The sequence below is a fragment of the Podarcis liolepis genome (assembly GCF_965112155.1).
Source record: "Podarcis liolepis genome assembly, chromosome: 17".
Taxonomy (NCBI): Eukaryota; Metazoa; Chordata; class Lepidosauria; order Squamata; family Lacertidae; genus Podarcis; species Podarcis liolepis.
In genome coordinates this window covers 3,814,256-3,836,411 of record NC_139571.1, presented here as the reverse complement: position 1 = coordinate 3,836,411, position 22,156 = coordinate 3,814,256, and the positions used below count along the sequence as shown (strand labels likewise).

General features: G+C 44.3%; 1 protein-coding gene across 10 annotated transcripts in view; it reads right to left on the bottom strand.

The window, feature by feature from the left end:
• ATP2B3 (ATPase plasma membrane Ca2+ transporting 3) overlaps positions 1–22,156 on the bottom strand; it is a 134,584-nt gene that overhangs the window by 82,424 nt on the left and 30,004 nt on the right. For 7 of the 10 annotated variants that reach the window (XM_083482779.1, XM_083482783.1, XM_083482784.1 and 4 more), the window contains exons 2-3: positions 6,564–6,726; positions 6,132–6,446 (exon numbers count right to left, since the gene is read on the bottom strand). In XM_083482779.1, coding sequence (XP_083338905.1) covers positions 6,132–6,336 — 205 coding nt within the window. In that variant the 5' untranslated portion in view covers positions 6,337–6,446; positions 6,564–6,726. Of the gene's footprint in view, positions 1–6,131; positions 6,447–6,563; positions 6,727–10,575; positions 10,831–22,156 lie in introns of all 10 variants that reach the window. The other 3 variants (XM_083482785.1, XM_083482780.1, XM_083482787.1) reach the window with 1 other exon arrangement.

Here is a 22,156-nt window from a genome sequence, read left to right as displayed (position 1 = left end):
TGGCTGGTTGCCTGGGGTGGGGTGGGGGGAACGACATCACCTAAATCTGGACCCATGAAATAAAAGTGCAGGAGCCCTGCAGCCTTCCTTTGCATCCTCTCATGCAGACAACCTGCCAGCAACCATTGCATTTGGAATGTTCCCTGGGCTCACCTGTTTCTCTCCCCCCTTCCTCCTCCCCACAGCCTTGCTCAGACAGCTCCCGCTCCCTCCCCTGCTCCTCCTCAGTTGCAGGCACCTGCTGCCCTCCTCGTTTGCCTGATTTCTCCTTCCCTTCTCCTCTCTGTGTGATGGGGAAAGGAGCCTTTAGCTCCCTGCAGCAGAGAGACAGTACAGTACCGGCTGCTGCTGCTGCCGCAACCTCAAGGACAATTCAAGGGGAAACCGGCAAAGGGAGAGAGGCAGGCAGGCGTCTGGACCAGTCTGCCATGAATCTTCTGGCAGTTTCCGAAGGTCTCCTCGCCAGGCACCATTGCCCTCAGAGGAAGGAGCCTTACAGGGGGCTAAGAGGGGACCGCCTGAGCAGAGCAAGCCCCCACCGCCTCCCCACACACAGACAAAGGGAAGAGAGATGCAAACATGGGCATGCCAAGATTTGAACCTATAGCAGATGCTGGCCATTAACCATGGTCAGGGGCAGGTCTTTAAAAACAAACCACCCCCACACCTCAGAGAAATGCCTTCGATAGACTGGATATCCTGCCCCTAAACCCAGAGGTGTGAGGGCTGTCTTTGGTCACTCACTAGCTGCTAAATGAAATATATTCTGCATGTGTTCTGAGGCACTCTTTCTTTTCACACCCTTCACTGTGCTGAGGGGCAGACCAACAGGAAGATTAAGCACATGACTAAAAGTAAAGGTGAAGGGAACCCTGACAGTTAAGTCCAGCTGCAGACGAGTCTGGGGTTGTGGCACTCATCTCACTTTACAGGCCGAGGGAGCCGGCATTTGTCCACAGGCAGTTTTTCCGGGTCATGTGGCCAGCATGACTAAGCTGCTTCTGGCACAACGGAACACTGAACCCAGAGCAGTGCACGGAAACGCCGTTTAACTTCCCGCTAGAGCGGTACCTATTTATCTACTTGCACTTTTTGGTGTGCTTTTGAACTGCTAGGTTGGCAGGAGCTGGGACTGAGCAACGGGAGCGCACCCAGTCACGGGGATTTGAACCGCCGACCTTCTGATCGGCAAGCCCAAGAGGTTCAGCACCATCCGCATCCCCAGGCACATGATTAGGGCATCAGTAAAGCAGAGGCACAAAAAACCCACCTAATTTCTAGGTTTTTTGTGGGGGGTGGATCTAAGTAGCCACCTGGAAAACCTAGAAAGAGTCTATTTCCATTTCAGCATACCTGTAAATTTGGTGTCATTCTGAGAACTGTGCCCTGCAGCATCTTGCATTACCCATGTGGGCTCAGCTTCCACATTAGAAAGGTAATGTGAGGAATGACCCGTGATCTTTTTCCCTTTTTCTTTTAAGGGAAGGGGGTGGCAGCCCAAGAGCGGGTATTCTCTGCAGCAGCCCCTAAATTGTGGAACTCCCTCATTAAAGAGCTGCACCTGGCACCACCAAGATGCGGTTTGGGATGCATGCTGAAGATGCACTTCTTCACCCTGGCCTTTAACTCCCCATTCTTTATTTCTGATTGCAATTTGTTTTAAATGTTATGTTTTAAATTTTAACCTCCTCTGGGAACTCAGGACGAAGGGTGGGTAATAAATTAAAATAATAATGATAACACACATCCACACCCACCCTTACACTCAGGCATTCATACATAGCTGTTAATTCAGACATGCACTAACCTACCCATTCACTCACCTGTTATATTACTTACATCTGCTCAGAATGATTTAAGTCACGACCCCACCCACTTAGCTTTAACAATGCAGCTGGGCCATGTCTCCTCTGACTATTCTCTTCTTCCACCTTTCAGTGACCCGGGTTTTATGAAAATCTTCAACCCAGACAGAAATAGCCAGTGAATGAGTCACAAATGCCAAAGGTCCTTATAGTGTTAGAGCTGCCTATGTTGAGTCCGTCTAGTCTAGTGCTCTATCTAGCAACTGGATGCATCTTGGAGAGTGTTCAAATGGGTTGTAGTGGGGAGAAAGGGGGCTTTTAATGAAATTGTGAATTATGTGAATTATTTCCCCCCATTGTTAGCCAAATCATGCTCCTTAATCTTCTCAGACAGGAGCCAAGTGGCTGTCTGAAAAGGTAGGGCACTGGCCTCTGTTTCCCCTTTCTCTCTCCCCCCCCCCCCAAAATAATTTGAACACTGCTCTGGAAAACTCACAAATGAAGAAGAGAGTCAGGGGCAATTCTTTGTTGTTTCCCCCCAACATTTGGTAACTGGAGGTATAGTTCCTTTAGATATGGGAGACAGTATTTGGAATCACAGCAGAGACCTCAATGCCAAGATGGTGTAGGAGGGGAAAGCAATGTGGGGGTCCTCAGGTATAAGAGCCTTCGCAACCTAAGCTCCAATTCTGCAGGTCAGAAATGGTACCTAAATCTTCCTTTCTGCCCCTGGAACCACACCCATTGACCAACCCACATGGTCGCCCGTGTAAGTCACAGTGGTAAGGAGAGGGGAAGTTTGAATATGGGTCTGAAAACTTGTTGCAAAACAACTGGATGAGGTGGGATCAGGGAGGAATCAGTGTCTGCACTATCCTCAGGGAGCCCTGGCTAGTCCTTTGAGTGCCATAGTTTTACTGAAGCAAGCTCTGTGAGTGAAGTTTCTTTTCCACTTTCTCACCATAAACTTACTGTCAAGTCTTAGGAACATAGAATTCCATTTTATATGGAGTCAGGCCGTTGGTCCACCTAGTCAGTATTGTCTACACTGGCTGGCAGCAGCTCTCAAGAGTTTCTGGCAGGGGTTTCCCCTGGGGCCTTCTGCATGCACAACAGATACTCTGTGCCTTTTCTCTTCCCTTGCCACGAAGTCAGAACTGAACAGATGATGAAGCAGGAGGGGATCCATTTCTGACACCAGAGCTTTTAAATGTCAATGCTGAATGGCACAGAGGATCAAAAAGGAAAGACAGAGCTCACTTTCTCCCTTGGATGAACTGTGGCCTAGGCAAAAACACTGGTTTATGCAACCGTCAAAGGAGGATAGCAAGCTTTGGGTCAAGCTGCCCGCAGGAGGGGTGAGCTACTTTCTTTTCATGGACTACCAAATCAAACCCAGTTGGCTATTAGCGCCTGTCTGTATTAACCTTTGATGGCCAACCAGCCCAGTTCCCTTGCTGTGTCAAGGGAAGCAGAAGCTGGAAGCTAAAGGTGGCACAGCTCCACTTCTATCCATTTACACTGGGAGTGAAACCGCACAAGCTTTGCTCAGCCTTTGCCTTCACTCCCTTAACACATCCTAAACACATTTACTAGGAAGAAAGTCCTGTCTGCCCAAAAGCTTAAGGGGGTACTGACTATTCTGCTGCCTGGGGACGGGTCCTAGCTTACCATGCAGAAGGTCCCAGGTTCAGTCCCTGACATCTCCAGGTAGGACTGGTTGATACTGAGCAAGGTGGACCAATGGTCTGACTCAGAGTAAGACAACTTTCTATGCTGCTGTGTTTTCATGGCTCAGCTGATTCATCCTCGCCTCATCCTTGTGTCCATGGACCAAACCTCAGATTGCATTCAACTGGACTTATTTCCAAGCGTTTGCAGAGGACGACTAATGCTTGCTTTTTAGCAGTACCTTGGCCCTGCCCTATTATCTCTGAAGGAAACAAAAGTCTGCAAAACACGAATCAATTTTCAGCGTTTATGCCTCCAGCAATCCATCAGCCAATTTTGCTTCTGAGTCGCAAACGCAGCAGCAGAATTGACTAAACAGATGAACATCAGTTAGATTATAAATAACAATAACAATAATAGTAATAGTAATAATCATGCCAAAGTGATTCACTATACTTAAACCTAGAAATTGCCACGAAGATATGCCTGTCAGTCTAAGACTAAAACAGACTGTAATAAACAGCTGGTCTTGTTCCACAACTGAGAAGTAGCTGCATCTCAGCCTCATAAGAAGAGGGATCAGACCAAAGGAGCCAATTGCATGTCTACGGGAAGCTCAGGCACATGAGGCCAATAGCCTTTTCCTGCTGCTGGTATTCATGAGGCAGACTGCCCCTGCGGTAATATAAAGCCTTCATGGCAAAGAACCATAGAGGGCCTTGTCTTCCAAGTATCTGTCTAATTTCATTCCACATCTCAGAACATTTCGTTGTTTTAACTATGGTGCAGAAGTCCTCTTTGCTTGCTCTAAATTTCTCATAGTTCAGCTTCATTGGGTGACCTGCGGATCAAGTACTGTGAGAGATGGAGAAAAAACTTCTCTCAATCCACTTCCCCCATGCCATGCATGCTTTTTGCACTCCAAGGTGCAAGTGAACCTCATTCCATGCACATAGCATAGTTTAATCCTGCCTGTTTTGGGGATTCCAAGTCCCACCAGCCCCAGCCAGCAGGGACAAATGCCAGGGGGACAGGAAGTTGCATTCCAACAACGTCCAATGTCCCCCACCTTTAGACTATGGCGCTCTAGGAGCCAGGATCATTGGCCCCTATTAATTCTGGGATAAAAATAAGATTTGCTGGTGATAATAAAAGTATTATCAACAACAACAACAACGTTGCTATTAATAAATTAACTAAATTTATATCCTTCTCTTCCACCCAAAGGAGCCCAGAGTGGCAAACACAAAAGGATCAAAAATAAAATAAAAGCACATTTAACACATTTCAAAACATGTAAAATTAGGTTGAGATGGGACAGACTGGACCATTCCATTCCTCTAATGAAAGTATGATAATGAGAAAGCAGCAAGTGGAGTTTTAAAAAGACACTGGAGGCAAATATCATCACTTGCTTGCTTGTCGCAGAGCTGCCACTAAAGGGTCAGAAGAAGGAGCATGTTAAAAAGCTGGCAGCCTCAAAAATGGGCAAGTTTAAGAGCCAGTGCTCCTGGGTCCTGTTCTCACAGAACAGGAGAATCTGGAGGCTCTGAGGTTGTGTCCCCAGCTCTACAGATTGGGGGCAATTCGGGTGGTGAGATACAGGTTTCTTAACAAGTAAGAGAACAGACACTTTGTGTTCTGGGTTTTACGTTTAAACTGCATGAGTCACAAAGCAAAGAATTCACAAACTACAGTTCCCAGGATTGGGAGAAATCATGCACTTTAAAGGCATGGGGTGTGTGCAGCCTAAATAAAAGGGCTAAAAGCAATAAATAAAACAAAACTACAAAGCCCAAAATTCAAGGAAGTGGCCTGCTGAAACATTCCAAATTGGGCTAGAAGTTTTCAAGCTCTCATTGTAGCTGCGGCTTTGGACTGGTGTGTAAGGGTTGTGTGAACACATGTCATAAATGTGAGAGCTAGTAAAAAAGAAGAAGCAGAGACATCACCTTGCCGACAAAGGTCCGTATAGTTAAAGCTATGGTTTTCCTAGTAGTGATGTATGGAAGTGAGAGCTGGACCATAAAGAAGGCTGATCACCGAAGAATTAATGCTTTTGAATTATGGTGCCGGAGGAGACTCTTGAGAGTCCCATGGACTGCAAGAAGATCAAACCTATCCATTCTGAAGGAAATCAGCCCTGAGTGCTCACTGGAAGGACAGATCGTGAAGCTGAGGCTCCAATACTTTGGCCACCTCATGAGAAGAGAAGACTCCCTGGAAAAGACCCTGATGTTGGGAAAGATGGAGGGCACAAGGAGAAGGGGACGACAGAGGACGAGATGGTTGGACAGTGTTCTCGAAGCTACCAGCATCAGTTTGACCAAAGTGCGGGAGGCAGTGGAAGACAGGAGTGCCTGGCGTGCTCTGGTCCAGGGGGTCACAAAGAGTCGGACACGACTAAACGACTAAACAACAACAACAACAGTAATGCTTCTGAATACCAGTTCCTGGAAACCACAGAAAGGGTGAGGGCTCTTGTGCTTGGGTCCTGCTTGCCAGATCCCCACACGAATCTGGTTGGCCAGTGAGAACAGGATCCTGGATTCGATTCCCTGAGTCAGCAGACTCTCTCCTTCTGTTCTTAAGCATAGGAGACTGTGGGGACTGCCTGCCTATTCTGCCCACCCAGCCCCACCCAAAGCCTGGTACCTTCAGTGGGGGAGGTCTTGAGTCTCCTGCAGAGCCCATTGACATCGGTGTAGGTCTCCTGGACTTTCTGGATCGCCTCGGCGCCACGCAGCTCCATGAGGGAGCGCAACTCCGCCAGGGTGCAGCCAAAGCCGCCCGCATGGTTCAACTCTTGCCGTTGGCTTTTGGGGTAGAAATCCACTGAGCTGTTGGCCATGTCTCCCATGGTGGAGGTGAAGCTGCAGCTGAGCTATGCTGGGCAAAGGTGTGGGGAAAGGGGGCAGGGGGTGAAGAGTTGCTTTGGGCTAGGTCAGCCTGGTAGACAGAAGGAGAAACCTGTGGGGTTGGAACAGGAAAAGCCGTTCATTGGAAGGAAAGGAAGTAATTCCAGTAAATAACTTTGATTCCCCTCCCCATGCCCTGCATAGTAACCTGCTCAGCTTCCCTGCTTACCTGCTCAGTCACAGTGGTGTCCTCTGTTCATCCTACAGAGCCCCAGATGGAGGGGCCACAAAGTGTTATAGAGGCCAGCCAGGGGACCAAGCCATGGAAGAGGCAGAGGAGAAGTCCTTGTCAGAGTGTAGCGCCACAGGTCTCCCCACTGCAGAAAGAGAACCTGTCAGAAAGGCAACATGGGTGTTAGCAGAAAATTAAAAAGACAACCTTGCCACATACATACATCTGCGCAAACATAACCTGGATGTTTCTCTCCCCCACCCCTGCAGCCCCTTTCATTTATTAATCCCTTGTTTGTTTGTTTGTTTGTTTCCAGTATGGCCCTCTACATCCCAAGGTGTAGAGTCCTGGGTTCGAATCTCCCCGTGACCATGAAGCTCATTGGACCAGTCACAGTCTCTCAGCCTGAAGTACATCACAGAATTGTTGTGAGAATAAAATGGGGAGGAAGGGGACCCTGCATGCCACTTGGAGCACCTTGGAAGAAATGTGGGATAAAAATGTGATAAGTAAATATACAAATAACAGTTTAATAAACAAAAGCTACTACTTGTTTATAGAAGGAATGGCCATCTTTAATATTTTCTCCCATTTCCTGTAATACACCTGAGATACTTTCTCTCTCTCTCTCATGCACTGATCTTGCTAGGTCAATTCATCACCAGTGGTCAGTAGCTGACAGTAGGTCACATCCATGTTCATAACAACTTATATTCATTTGAGTCAATTCTGTGATATAATAATAATAATAATAATAATAATAATTATTATTATTATTATTATTATTATTATTATTATTATTATTTATACCCGCCTATCTGGCTGGGCTTCCCCAGCCACTCTGGGCGGCTTCCCAAAAAATTTAAAATACTATAATACATCAAACATTAAAAGCTTCCCTAAACAGGGCTGCCTTCAGATGTCTTCTAAAAGTCTGGTAGTTGTTGTTCTCTTTGACAGGGCGTTCCACAGGGAAGGCGCCACTACCAAGAAGGCCCTCTGCCTGGTTCCCTGTAACTTGGCTTCTCGCAGTGAGGGAACCGCCAGAAGGCCCTCGGTGCTGGACCTCAGTGTCCGGGTAGAACGATGGGGGTGGAGACGCTCCTTCAGATACTGTAACACACTTGCCTGCTATCTCTTGCTCTGCTTGGTAAAACACACACACAAACATTTTCTCCTTCTCTTTCCATTCATGATAAACCCATTCACTTGAGATTCACTTCATTCACTTCATGCATCTGACAAACTAACTGTGGCCTACAAGGTTTCTGCCAGAAAAAGTTAGTCTTTACAGTATTAAATAATACTATTACTTCTAAAAATATTACAAAACTCTTTGTTCTAAAACCTTTTCCTTGATACGCTATTTCTCTGCATGCAGAGTGTTTTTTGAGGGCACACATAAACATGAATACACACCTGTAGCTGAAGTGATGTGCTCCAATGAAATTATCACTCAATTCAATGGAAATCCATTGAATGCGTGAACTTGCCCTCATTAGACCTCAAATGCAAACCAAACTGGTCCCAGAGAGTGTTCTTTCCCGATAAACAGGTGGGGACTACATGCTTATTCCTGATTCTGAGGGAGGATTCCTTTACATAGTGTTTAGAGCAGGATGGGGAACAACTGCTGGGGTCCAGGACATGACTTTGTCCCCAGCTCAGACAGCAAGCCTCATGGGGGGTCTGTAGGTTTGCATAAGTGCTGCCTGGGGCTGAGTAACAAAGGGACGTCTCCAATCCGCCCCCCCCCCATGCTTTAAGAAGTTAAGCACAATATTAAACTTTAATTGTTACATATTGATTAAGGAATATACTGCATGAATGCTTGCTGAATGCATGTATGAATGCATATTTTAACAGCTGGGTAACTGACACTCCTAAATTAAAGCTTTGAGATACCAAACAATCAATGTACCCACCGGTGTCTAAGGCTATAAACAAGATATACACTGTCTGGGGCCTCCCAATCCAATGCTGCTCGCAGGATGTGATAGCAAAATAAAATAAATCTGCATTTATTAATATATTTTACTTTATTTACTTCACCTCCAAGATCCTGAATGAGTATGGCACAATAAGCTGTTGGAAAGGATGGAGAGCTGTCCAGGGTCCTGAAGCAGGCTCCTCAGCCCAAAGCTGTGCTTGGAGCTGATGCGGAGGAATTTAGACAATCTTTTATGATGACTGTACTAGTATTCCCACAATGGAACTTCTGTGTGACTATTACTTATGTAAATATAGTAACATGTCACAGACAAGTAGTGAAATCGCGGCTTATCTCCTCCTGAAATTCCTCTGAAATATGGGGTGTTTTGGACATATATTGCTTGCCTATTAATACATTGGCTAACCTCTGCTTTAAGAATGTTCTCTTTGAAAAAGTTTTGAGAACCCAGATCTACAGCAAAGATCTATCTTTCTTTGTCTTAAACACTTAAATCACTTCAGTTCTTGTATGTGCAGGGAGTTCCCACCCTCGCCCCAAGACAGCAACCAAATATGCTATTTCTCACCTGTAAGATACAGTCCAGGAAATGTTTACCCCTGAATCTGCTGACTCTATAAACTGTATCTCATCTGTCACTGTTCATAAACCTGGCATCTCCACTGGTTCTACCATTACTGCCTAGCCCTATTTTCATGACCTTGTCTCATTTCATACTCTTGTCTCATTTTAGCAAGGAGAACCCCCTGAACTCAGCTATAATCTGTTAGAATGCTCTGCATGTGTTAATTTCTGTTTTGCAAGATCTGATGCATGAATACGTTCCCTTTTGTAGGAGACGAGGAGTCAACAATGGCACTGTAACCATGCAAAATTATAAAATGCTCTGAAGACCATAAGACAAACCAATCCTTCCTAAAATGAATTGTGTTTGAGGGAAGCATGTTGCTGAATGTCTTGTGCCAAGTGATTCAGGTGTGTGTGTTTTCCCAGAAGAGACATGTTCCCATCCACCTGACCCCCCCCCTGTCCCCACTAGAATCATCCTTATCTCTGCTCTTCTAATTGTAATCATCAGCCAAGAGTTAAGTAACTGGGTGTTGTGTTATGCACACTCAACAGGGCTTTGGGCTTGGGATTGTTGAACAAGCATTGCCATCAGCAGAATGCCACAAAGCAAACTGCTTAAAAACCAAAGGGAATTGCAAAAGCAGCTTGTGACATTGGACAGGAGGGAATTACCACTGTTCAAGGTGGGGGGAAGTGAAAACCCCCACATGGTATGCCCAAACACTCAAATTTACAAAAATATATAGCAATTACTTTGATCCAATACGTAAGCTGGAGTAAACCTAATCCCTTCCTATTTCCCCAAAAATTGTGGGAACTGAGCTGTCTTCACATACTCAACCAGGCATGTGCGAGCCTGGTGTGCAATGTGTGCAAACACCAGGAGCCACTTGGGCAAGGCCAGTCGCATGGGCTGACTACAATGTCTGAAGGAGGCCTAATTCAAGGGACAGATTCCAAAGCCATGGCCAGGGCTGTAGGAACACTGCTATTCTGCGTAATGAGAGGAACTGTGCAGAGCTGGCTATTGGATACCAATTGGAGCGGCTGATAGAGCTCTTTAGTGGTCAGTGGGTGGTGCTTCAGTCTCCTTTGCATATCTCTTTGTTCCTTCCCAGTAGCAGCCAGTGTGGTGGGGAGGGGCAACTCTCCTGCCACCAGCATTGTCGCAGTTCACATGGGCAGGGGAGGTCACAGCTGTGTGGGTGCACTGACAGGGGTGCTGGTTTGGCTCTGCCAGTGCATCTGCACAGCCCAGACCTCACCACAATGCTGCTCCACCAGAGCCCTGTTCAGCGAAGCTGCACCGATGCTGGTGATGGGGTGGCTGTTCCGTAGTCCTCTCCCACCACACAGGTTGCTATCACTCTTCCCCGTCTCTTCCAGAAGTAGATATACCAATGACACAAAATAAAAGAAACCATGTAAAGGTGCTTAATTTACACAGATTGCAGATATCAGCTTTTCTTGGCACAGAACTGGGGTTACCTGGATGCAGAATTTTGCTTATTTTAGCACACACAGCCCTGGTCATGCTTGCACTTGGATCTCCTCCCTTCTCTTGCTTCTGGTTGGCGGAGTTGACTGAATGGGAATTCGAATCTTTAAACAAAGTCCTTTGCAGCTGCCTAGTAACTGGATGACATGCTCCTTAACCACTTCCAGATCAGCCCCAAATGGGTGGGAGTGCATCCTGCCGTTGCTAAGAAACCATACAAGGCTTCTCCCCTAGTGTTGCAGTTTCTGCCAGAGATAGAAAAACAGCAATTGCTCATTGGCATGTATGCAGATCTCCTCATACCCTAGTAATGAGCCAAGGCTCAGTAACTACTCAACCAGGTATCAAAAGATGCTTAAATTGGGAGCCTCTAGACCTTCACTGGACTACAATTCCCATAATCCCTGACCATTGGCCATGCTGGCTAGGGATGATGGGAGTTGGAGTCCAACAACATCTGGAGGACCACAGATTTACCATCCCAACAAAAAGCATACACAGTGATCAGTTTTTAATGAATTTAGCATAAAGTCATCTACCTTACCATTACACGTACATCATTTTGTTAATTGCTTTCTATTTGTTATTGCTCAGGTTTTTTAAGAACCCGATTATATTGGGTGCATATTTCTTTTCTGAGAGTGGGTGATACACATTTCAGCTGCTGAGCTCCCAAAATACTACCAATAGATATAAAGGGATTAAATAGCTGGACATTTCTGTAATAATACCTAAGAAATTCTTTCAATAATACATCTTTAATACTGCAAACAAATACTAATGAAACAGTCTTTTCCTTCATTACAACCTCAAAAGCTATGTAGCAATTTCTAGCATACTGTATTTTATTGATCTTATATGGGCTCAACTACCATTGATAATGGTTTGCAAAGACACCTTTTTAAAAGCCTAAACAACTGATGAGGAACAATATTCCAGATGGTAGCCTGCCAAGGTGGTTTAGAGAACAGGGTGCTGAATTTAGTACTGGGGGAAATTGTTTCCAAATCTTAACCAGGAATCTCACTCAGTGACTTTGGATCAGTCATTATCCTCTCCATCTACCCTGCCCTGAAGGATTGTTAAGAGCATCAGAGCCAGCCCAACACATTTTTCTACCTGGGGAAGAACAGCAAACATTACCTACTCCCCAAGTCCAGGTGTATAGGATCCTAGACTGGCCAAGTTATTTTGGCACTCATGGCAGAAAGTCCCATAAGCGCCATTCATTCCATGGGAGTAAAGATAGAACAATAAATGAAAAAGTAACATTGGCTAGTTTTTCATGGCACCCAGACTCTGCTGCCTAAGGCAGCTGCTGAACTCTGCCAAACAGTAGGGAATAAAATGGAGAAAATTGCGATCCAGCTGCCCTGAACTCCTTGGAGGAACAGATAAAAATGTGGTGAATGAATAAACAATGCTAGTATTCCATGTTCCCTGTTCCTAAAGTAGGGAAACTTATGTAACTAGGAAGAGAATTGAGGAGAGCTTCCCCACTTTTGTGGCTATCTTTCAGCCCCTAATGAAGGCTGGGCCATAAGTGCCTAAAATAAAATAAATCAGTATCAACTGAAGGTATGAATGGACTAGTAACTTTTTGCAAACCTATTTACAAGGCTGAGCTAAATAAAGAATGTGCAGTAGGCAGCTGGGAGCAATGAGGGATACAGGGAATGTGGACTTTTAAGGCCTGCAGCTCATGCCTGAATCTGTTACAAGGACAAACATTAAATCCTAAAGTGCCCCCTAAAGGTACAGTATATAGAGATGCTCTCTCACTTCTGTTCGTTGAGTGCCCAGCTGCTTCTGGATTCAGTCCCATCATATAATACTGTATTCACAAAGCATCCTCTTGAAAACAGCCACACCTGAATAATTCTGAATTTTTAGCATCCATTTACAAACAACTAAATTTTTGCTGCTGCACTAGTACCAGGAAATCCTGAATTCCTGGACATGTGTAACTTGAATACAGAGCTAACTCATGCTCTGGCAATTTATGCACACACCTGCCCCCACATTACTTGCTCTTTGTGGGGCTGCCCTTGAAAATGGCCTTGAAACTTCAACAGGTGCAGTAGTAATATAATAATAATAATAATAATAATAATAATAATAATAATAATAATAATAATAATAATATATTTATACCCTGCCCTTCCTGGTTCAAAAACCGGGCTCAGGGCAGCTAACAACAAATTTAAAACACTTAATTGTAAAATCACCATAAAATACAGTATAAAACATGAATAACAATAAAATTCAAAGTTCAGAAATTAATTTAGGGGAAATCCATCTAATAAGCATTAGATAATCACTAGGGCTAGCTGGCTGAATTAGTCCTACTTGGGCCAGCGAAGAGGCCAGGGGAGAATTAGCTGTGGGATCTCAGAGTGGGTAATCTTCATAAAAGGGGAGGGGGAGGGAAGAGAAGGGAAATAAAAGATCAGGCTGAATTCAAATTAAAGGCCAGGCAGAATAGCTCTGTCTTACAGGCCCGACAGAAGGAGGTTAAATCCTGAAGGGCCCTAGTCTCATGGGACAGAGCATTCTGGAATCATTCTGGAATACTTGTACTGGTTACCTATACGCTTCTAGGCCAAATTCAAGGTGTTAGTGATGACTTATAAAGCCCTGGATGACTCGGGACCTGGGTAGCGAAAGGAGCGCCCCTCCCAGAACTAGACTTCCCCTGTTTAAGATCTTTATACTGTGGTGTGGGAAGGGGCCTTCTCTGTGGTGATGCCCTGTTTATGTCACGCACTGAGGGACAGTTGTTGCTGGCTCTGCCTTTGTTTGTTCTAACTTAAGATGTAGCTGTATACCAAGGCTTTAAAAAGACAGGATTACGGCAGAAGGAAGGAAATATTCTGCACAGCAAGGATGGGGAACCTTTGGCTCTCCAGATGTTGCAGGACTACAATTTCCATAATCCCCACTGGCTGAGGCTGATGGGAGTTTGAGTCCAGCAGCATCCCAAAGGCCACAGAATCCCCACTCCTATCCAACAGTCTTAAAGGCAATAAGTGCTGTTATTATTAATATTTTATCTGCTCTCCCATTCTGGGTAGTGGATTGTTGTTGGTATTAAACCTGTGCGATTTTTTAAAAATTCCGGTTTCAGTACATGTTTAACATTAGCTGCCCCGTTGGACTATATGGAACTGGCGGAAATGACTGGCAGAATCCGAGACCAGGGAGAAGAGTCGGTGGAAGAAGACTGGAAGAAATTTAAAAACTATTTACAGAAATACTGCAAAATTAATGAATGTTAGATTGATGTTGGAATGAAGTTAAGTGGTTTTAGCAGCAATGTTACAAAGGAGTATGTAAAAATGGATTGTTAATAGGTGAGAATCTAAAGTTATAATATATTAAGATAAAGGATTAAGATAAAAACAAAGAGGGAAAGGATTTGCTGAATTAACTAACTGAACTGGAATACAAAAAGGGAGGTGTGAGGAGGTCAGGGAAACAAGTAAATGAAAGACAAGACATGGAAAGATTGATTTGTTTTTAATTGTTTTTATTTTTCTGTATTTTGTATTTTCCTTTTTCCTTTTTTTCTTTTTTTTCTTACTTTTGTAATCTTTTCTGAAACTTTAATAAATATCATTAAAAAAAAAACACATTAGCTGCCCCGAGCCCAGTCTTGGCTGGGGAGGGCGGGGTATAAATAAAATTATTATTATTATTATTATTATTATTATTATTATTATTATTATTAATTTAATTTTTACCACAAAACAGGTATTCAAATGTGTAATTCATGTCAATATTTGAATTTCCAAATGTGTTTTATGCTAAATTGTGTATCTTTTTAATGGATTATTTGAGATGGGAATTGTATATCACAAAATTCAGAGAAGTGCAAAATGTGAAAGGCAAATATGTTCCTGTCCATCATGTGCGAATGGGCTCAGTTCACTTAAAATTCTCCCTTATCCCTGGACACAAAGAGACTGCTATTTTCTAACCATGTCTGGAGCTAGAATATCCAGCCTAGATTTCTGTTTCACATGAGCTTCTGCTTTTCTGCTTAAGAGAAAACTCTTTGCCGTCACCAAGGGTCATTCTTAAACTCGTGAAAATGGCCACACGTAGTCAGACCAGTGGCCTAGTTAACCCTGTTGTCTATTAACAGGGACCACACAGAGATGACAGGCGGACTCTCAAGCAAGGCAAGGTTCTCAAATTGGACCCCTTCCCTGCTATTAGTCTCTGCTCCCTGGTATTCAGAGGCATACTATCTCTGAATACCTTTCAGAAACCTATCTTCAATTTGTTTACCAAATCTACTTAAAAGCCATCACAATGCCATGTTGGCCTGAGTTCCTCAGGACAAATTAAGCACTGTGTGAAGAAGCATTTAGCCATCTTTGAAACTGTTGTTTTCACTTTGAAAAATGATGTGACATATATGTGCTATGAAATAATAACAAAGTATTTAAAGTTTTACTAGTGGCAATCATTTGTTCCTATTATTATTATTATTATTATCAGCAGCAGCAGCAGCAGCAGCAGCAGCAGCAGCAGCAGCAGTAAGGCAGATTAGAAGGCACATCCATAAAGTGAATGCGTCACGGCTCAGTGTCAAACTGCAGAGACACAGAACGGGTAACCTGATACCTTTTATTGGACCAACTTTCACACACTTACACCAAAAGAAGTTTGTCCAGCAAAACAAATCTCTTTCCTCATCTCTTTCCTTGGAACCAATAGATCAATAATCTCTGCAACTTGCTGAGAGGAGATAACAGGCAGCATTCCACTAGAATGGGCACCATTTCGTAATGACTTGAGTGAAGGAAACTCATCTGATCTTTCAGATAATTAAAACATATAAATGTTGCTAGTTGCAATGACTGCAGAGGATGTGATTTTAAATCTAAAATGATTTTGCTTTATTTGAGTACCAGGCTGGAAGCAATAAAATTAAATTGAGCACATTCAAACCATTACATATGAGAAATAAAAACAAAATGAGCGACAGTTATCTTGGCTTAGGAGCTGCTGTGGAATATCATATGTAAGCTACAAGGAGACCATTTAGGGCTTAGCTGGACTATCGCATCTGTTTTGGTCAACATAATTTAAGGAGCAAACAAGCAAATTTGAGATTATTTGTGTTAGCAGCAAAGGATTAGAAATGGCTTGAACATGTCACTAGTGAAATATTATTTATTTTATTTCATAAAATTTATATACCACTTGACTGTAAAAAAAACCAAAAAACCCCTATCCCTCAAAGCACTTTATAACAATGAAACTACCAGTAAAAACAATTAAAACAGCTATTTTAAGCATTCAAATTTTCCCAACCCCATATTCAGGTGAATTGTTCTATAGGGATTCACATGGGCTCTCTAGGGTAGTCTGGTTGGCAAAGGTTGCTCTGGGGTTTCAGTGAGAAGGGGGGGGGGGAGAGATACTGCTCTGGATGCAGGGCCGGCCCACCCATGAGGCAAGGTGAGGCAACTGCCTCAGGTGACAGGATCCACAGGGGCAGCAGATCCCAATGCAGATCTTTATTTCCCCTCTTGCTCCTGATGTAGACCTTCACTCCCCACTTCTTCTCTAGCAGGGAGAGCAGAGGCATTTTGTCGTTTGCCTCATGTGCCAAAATGTCTCAGAGAATACTGGGCAAAGAGGTATTGAGAAGCTTTTGTTGGGGTGTTATTTTTGCTGTTATTTGAATTATGTTCTTGTATTGTTAAGGTTTACTATGAATGATGAGAGATTTGTTTGATTTTATTATGTGATTCTCAATGAGATGTTTTCATTAACATATTATTTGAATATTTAAATGTTGCTATATTTTGTAATTGTGAATCATGTAATCCCCCCTCCCCTTGTTGTAAACCACCTTAAGCATGGTATATAATGGGAAAGCAACATGCAAATAAATGGGGATGTTGCTGGGGGTCAATCCTGTGACCTTCTGCATGCAACCTGATATGCCTTGCCACTCAGCTGTGGCTCTTGCTAGGCTGCAGCCTGCAGGATTTTTCTATAGAACAAAAGGGTTGTAGGTGTCTGCACAGGTGTATTTTGATGCGCAGGTGTGCATGCAAATGAATCTTTTGCAATTAGAATAGATTTGATACCGATCGATGTCTGCTTTGTGCATCACCTTGAGGAGCCTTATGGCCAAAGAGCAGTCCCAAAATGTTATAGATAAATAAATATTGTGTGGCCAGCTCTTCTGGGCATCTCAGTGGAGGAATCTGGTCATTGGTGTGGGCTGTCACAGCAGCCCTGTGGGGCCCCCTCCCCCATCAGGAAGTGGCACTATTAGAGGTGTGAGTGGAGCACCCAGAAGATGGAGAGAGTGGGCAAGAGTTGCAGGAGGAGGGAAAAGGGAGGGAGGGAGGCAGACAGATGGACCAATGGAGAAGGAGTAGCAGAGCAGACCTGACCCCAATGGCCACATAAGAAGTCACTGGCAGAATGTGAAAAGTGACGAAAAGCAAACTTTTTGAGTTTCTGGTCCATGGTCTCTCCTGGCTTTGGAGGCGTCAATACATCTCCTTGCCAAGGGCACAAGGGAGCCCAATACACCTCTGTTGCTGTTTGCTCCATCCAAGCGCTAAAGAGCAGTTTCCCCAGGGAAAACAGTGCTAAGGCAGCTTCCCAGGCTCTTAATGGCATAAGAATTGGCCAGGCTGTTCTCTTCCTCACCCCCTTCTGGTCAACCGGCTACCCTATTTATATCCGGCAGCATTGATGGTGGCTCCCATGGCCTCCCCTCCCCCTTTATAGCCACACAACAACCCTGCGAAGCAGATGAAACAGAGAGGACTGCTCAGCTTTATGGTGGAGCAGACATGTGTGAATCAGGGCCTCAGAGCTGACTCACTACCATACGCTACTCCACACTGGCTCAGAATTCACTGCTTCTGTTGGGGGCTTTTCAAAATCAAATTTGGCAATCTTGGCTAAATATATTCATTATACTGCTTTCTGCCTGATTTCTATCCACATCAAGGTGTGAGTGACCACTCAGCCTTCGCCCTGTTTCTGAAGTCTAGAGGAGAGTGTTGGTCCTTAATTAGGGTTGGTACCCAACCTGTATAAGACAGAATTGTCCCTTATTTCAATGTAAAATGCTATATCCTGTATTGATTCAATACAGGATGCAGTTTATATTTCCCCTACTTCCTCTGCACTCCCTCTTCCTCCCCCTGCCTCCGCTCTCGCATCTTTCCTTTTTTCTCCTTGCTCCCTCTCCTCATCCCGCAAGGAGGAGGAGGACAAGGCTTTCTTGTTGCCCCTTCCAGTTCCTGCTCCTTTGGCTGGGCTAAGGAGACCATCCACAGAGCTGCAGCCTGGAAGTGCTGGGCCCAGTCCCTCAGAGAGCAACAGGTTCTGTGTCACTGTAGCTCAGAAGCCCCAATTCTGAACACAATCTGCATGATATTTGAGAGAGGAGGAGCGAGGGCGAGAAGTCACTCCCCACAAGGCATGTCCTCCCCCCCCCTTTAATGTTTTTTCTTGCTAAAGCACCACAACTCACATGTTGGGAGGCTCCTCTGACTAGCCTATCAGGGAGAAGGGAATATATTTGTATGAAAAAGCCCTCCATTGTGAGAACCTGCAGTCTGAAGTGACAAAAGTCCAGATGCAGGTACCGTATATCCTTCAACTATCATGAGGCAGCTGTTTCCAGAATGGGGACTTAGCTCGGCTTCCATGCCTTCTCCTTCCACACCACAGGGATGGCACATCAAGCTCCCTTAGACAACTGTCCATACCACTAGCAGAGCCATTAACAGGCCATTAACACTTTAAGGGATGCGTCTTCCACAACTCACAAGAGAGAAAGTAAACATGGTGCTTTCTAGCTGTCCTTGGACTTCAGCTCCCATCATCCTTGACAGACTGGCCAAGCTGATGAGAGATATAGTTCAGCAACCTCTGCAGTGAGGAGAAGCACCACATTCTTACAGTAACAACATCAGGTTTATTTAAGGATTCCAGTTAACTCCTGTTCTTATTCAAACTGCAATAGCTTATTCAATGCAATAGCTTAAATTGGACAGCACTAAATTGCATTCATGGGCATCATGTGAGTATTTCTTTTAATTATTATCGTATGATTGCTAAACCACTCTGCTGTAAGGAATGGTTTTAGTGAAAGACATTGCAACCCCTAAACTGGTAAAGGGGTAGTTGGAAGGGCATAATGCCCTAGGAAGGCCTGCGAGCAATTTGGCAGGGTTCACTCATGTCTCGCCCTCATTTATCCTCAGGTTTAGTTAACACAGTCAACTGAAAGAGGCAGAAAAACTTTCCCCCAGAAGTCTACCAATTTAGATTATGGGAGGGGTGGGGTGGAGGATAAGAAGGGTGTTAAATGTTTGAATGGCACTCTGCCATGGAGCAAAGCAGCACTGCTGCAGCTGGCAATGACTAACACCACCTCAGATTCCCAGAGAATGGCCTAGAATTGAATCCCCTGGTGCAGCCTTCCAGCTCACTATTTCTCTCTCTGAGCCAAACTGCACATTGGCTCCACATTTTTCTGCCATCCCTGCTGCCTAGGCGCAAGGGCTAAAGAGACCAACTCCAATGGGTGTTACATTCCAAAAACTGGAGAGAGATTCTTAGTTATCAGGAACGCATCTCCTGCAGTTCGCTTTCACTGATGAAAAATGATCGTTAGTAAGTAATAAAGAATGGTCAGCCAACATCCCCACAGCACCTTCCGGACTGCAAAAGTTGCCAGAGCTGGGATCTGTGTGAGCTCCCTGTTCACCCCGTGGTTGCTTCCTTTGTTCTCAGACCACAGACAGGTACGACCATCTGCCAAGCCAAATGTGGAGAGATAGGTACTTTAGCTTGCTTAGCTTGCTCTGAACACCAGCTACACCTGGCGAATAAGAAGGTGTGCATTCACTAAGCTTTTAAAGTACTCCTGCAGGTTTAAGAACAACATATAGTTTATTTCTTCAGAGTGCTGCTAGTTCTGGAAACTCACTAGTTGTGCACACACCGACACATGGGAACAATTAAATGGGCATATGCACTAGGCATGCATGCAAACAGAGGCAGACCTAGGCCCCCTTGGCAAGGAGCTGTATTGGTACCCCACCCCCATCCCTTGTGCCCTTGGCAAGGAGCAGCCTGGGAAGTGTGCAAACAGCATACTCCTTGCCAGTCTGGAGAGGTGTGCTTTTTGCACTCGCTCTGGGCCTGCACCCTTGGCAGGTACCCCCCTGCATGCAAAAGACACATGTCCCTCTTCTTGACTACAATGTACAAATAACATTGCTGCCTACCTATCTCCCTGTTTATCTGCCCAGCATCTACTGTATATATTAACACACGGCACACTGTTAAAATATTATTTGCCATTTCTTCTTGAATATATACAAGAAAGGGCCTTTAAACTTGGCTGAAAATCTCACCACTGCTTTTAAAATCTCACCTTTGCTTACAACTGAAATCTAAAATGGCAGATTTGCAAGTAGGTATTCCAATGAAAGATGCTCACACAGTTATTTGGTAACCATGGTGAGCAGCCTGAAACAGAGTCAAAGGAAAGGCTGAAAGGGGGGGGGGGGGCTAGATTGAGAAAAGGCTGAAGCAAGCTAGCAAGTCAGGTATGGCCCATCATTGATGGTGGACCACCAGTGATTTGCAGCCCTGACTTTTAGCCTAGTCTGTCAAGCATAGATTCCCCCCCAACCCCGAGAGCTGTTTATACAACACACTCTCTGTTATTTATTTTAACTGTCTTTCTTAATAACTGTTAATATTGCTGCATTTGTCAGGTTTGATTTTTAGATTATTATAACCCATGGCTCTTCCAGACTGTTTTCAGGTGGGATTCAATCACATAATGGCAAATGCAGATTGTACACTTTTGGCAGACTGTGAACCCCCTCCCCCAAACACAGGACTTTTTGCAATCTGGAAAGTGACAGAGAAACTTGTTGGAAAGTGTGAGCTAAGACCAGCTTTGATGCAGCACCATTTAACCTTCTCACAAACAGATCAGAATGAACATTCATTAAATAACCAACATTGCCTGATCTCCCTGTACACAAATCAGGATAAAAGCTCATTAAACAGGTTGTCTGGAAGTGCCCAGTCCCAAATATGACATGATCTACAGCAAAATATGCCTCAGTGGGAATCACAAAATTACATATGCTTTGAGACCCTCAGATCCCATGGCTGAACATGACTTAGGGTGAAAAATATATGTGTGTGAGGATATGCAGCCTCAAGAATACAACCCCATGTACATCACTACATTATGCATATAAGAGACTTATGTGGGAGGCAAAAAAACCCAAATGAATGATTGCAAGTGGAGAGCAAGAATTGCCTCCAGGGACCCTTGTTCTATTTCTTTTAGGCTATAGAACACCAGCAATGCTCATTGAAAGGAAATTCCAGGAGAGCCCTTTAAAGTGTCCTTGGAAAGAAGAAGAGTGCTGCAGATTTCTAGTGCTTTTGCCATATCATCTGAAAAGCATGCTCAGCATTTTGTGACATTTTAGTCAGTCCTAAAAAAGGCATAACACACTATAGATCTTGAAAGTTTTCTTATGGACCAACATGGCTGCTTTGATTCTTGTATTAACAACAACAACAACAACAACAACAACAACAACAACAACAACAGTTATTCAGTCGTTAAAAAGTCTCCAAGTGACCCCCTATCTGGTTTAAATTCTGGAAGAAGCAGGCAAATACCAAGACAGAAAGTGATAGTTAAAGATAACATCATCTTCCCAAATGTAACACCACTTAAGAGACAGTACTGGTATTTAACAGTACCGGTATTTAAACATATGAAGTAAGTAAGTAAGTAAGTAAGTAAGTAAGTAAGTAAGTAAAGCAACAATATACACCATGCCTTCTCTCCTCTACCACCACTGCACCAAACAACCTTGCTTAGTAGCCAGATGCTGTTCAACTACAACTTTGATCAGCCTCGGTCAGAATGGCCACTAGCAGTGGCATAGCGTGGGTTGTCAGCACCCGGGGCAAGGCAAGTAATTTGTGCCCCCTAACCCGTGGATTTGCACCCGCTAACCCATGGATTTGCGCCCACTAACCCATGGATTTGCACCCCCTAACCCTAACCCCCAGATGTTGCGCCTGGTGCGCCCGGCCCCCCCCCGCACCCCCCATGCTACGCCACTGGCCACTAGGCAGGGATGATGGAAGTTGTAGTCTGGCCACACCTGGAGGGCTACCCCTCATCTGACCTGGTGTAAATGTAAGCGCTTCTTCCAATCTCATTCGCCTGAGCTGCAAGATCTGCAGACAGTAGAGTCCTGTACAGCTTGCAATATTGTTTTGTGGCATTTTGGCTGGTCTAAGAAAGACAGTGTGCATATCTGTGGTGTGTATTATAATGTTTTGATTATAGGTGCTGCAATATGTTTTTTGATACCTGTCTGTTTTTTGTTTGTTTGTTTTTGACTATAACCTGTATTTGGTTGACATATAAAATCTGATGATGATGATGAAATTGCCCTAATGCAGATTTCTTTTGGAATCTTTCTTCCGGGCCGAGGCCTTTACATTTGACTTCACACTTTACGGCTC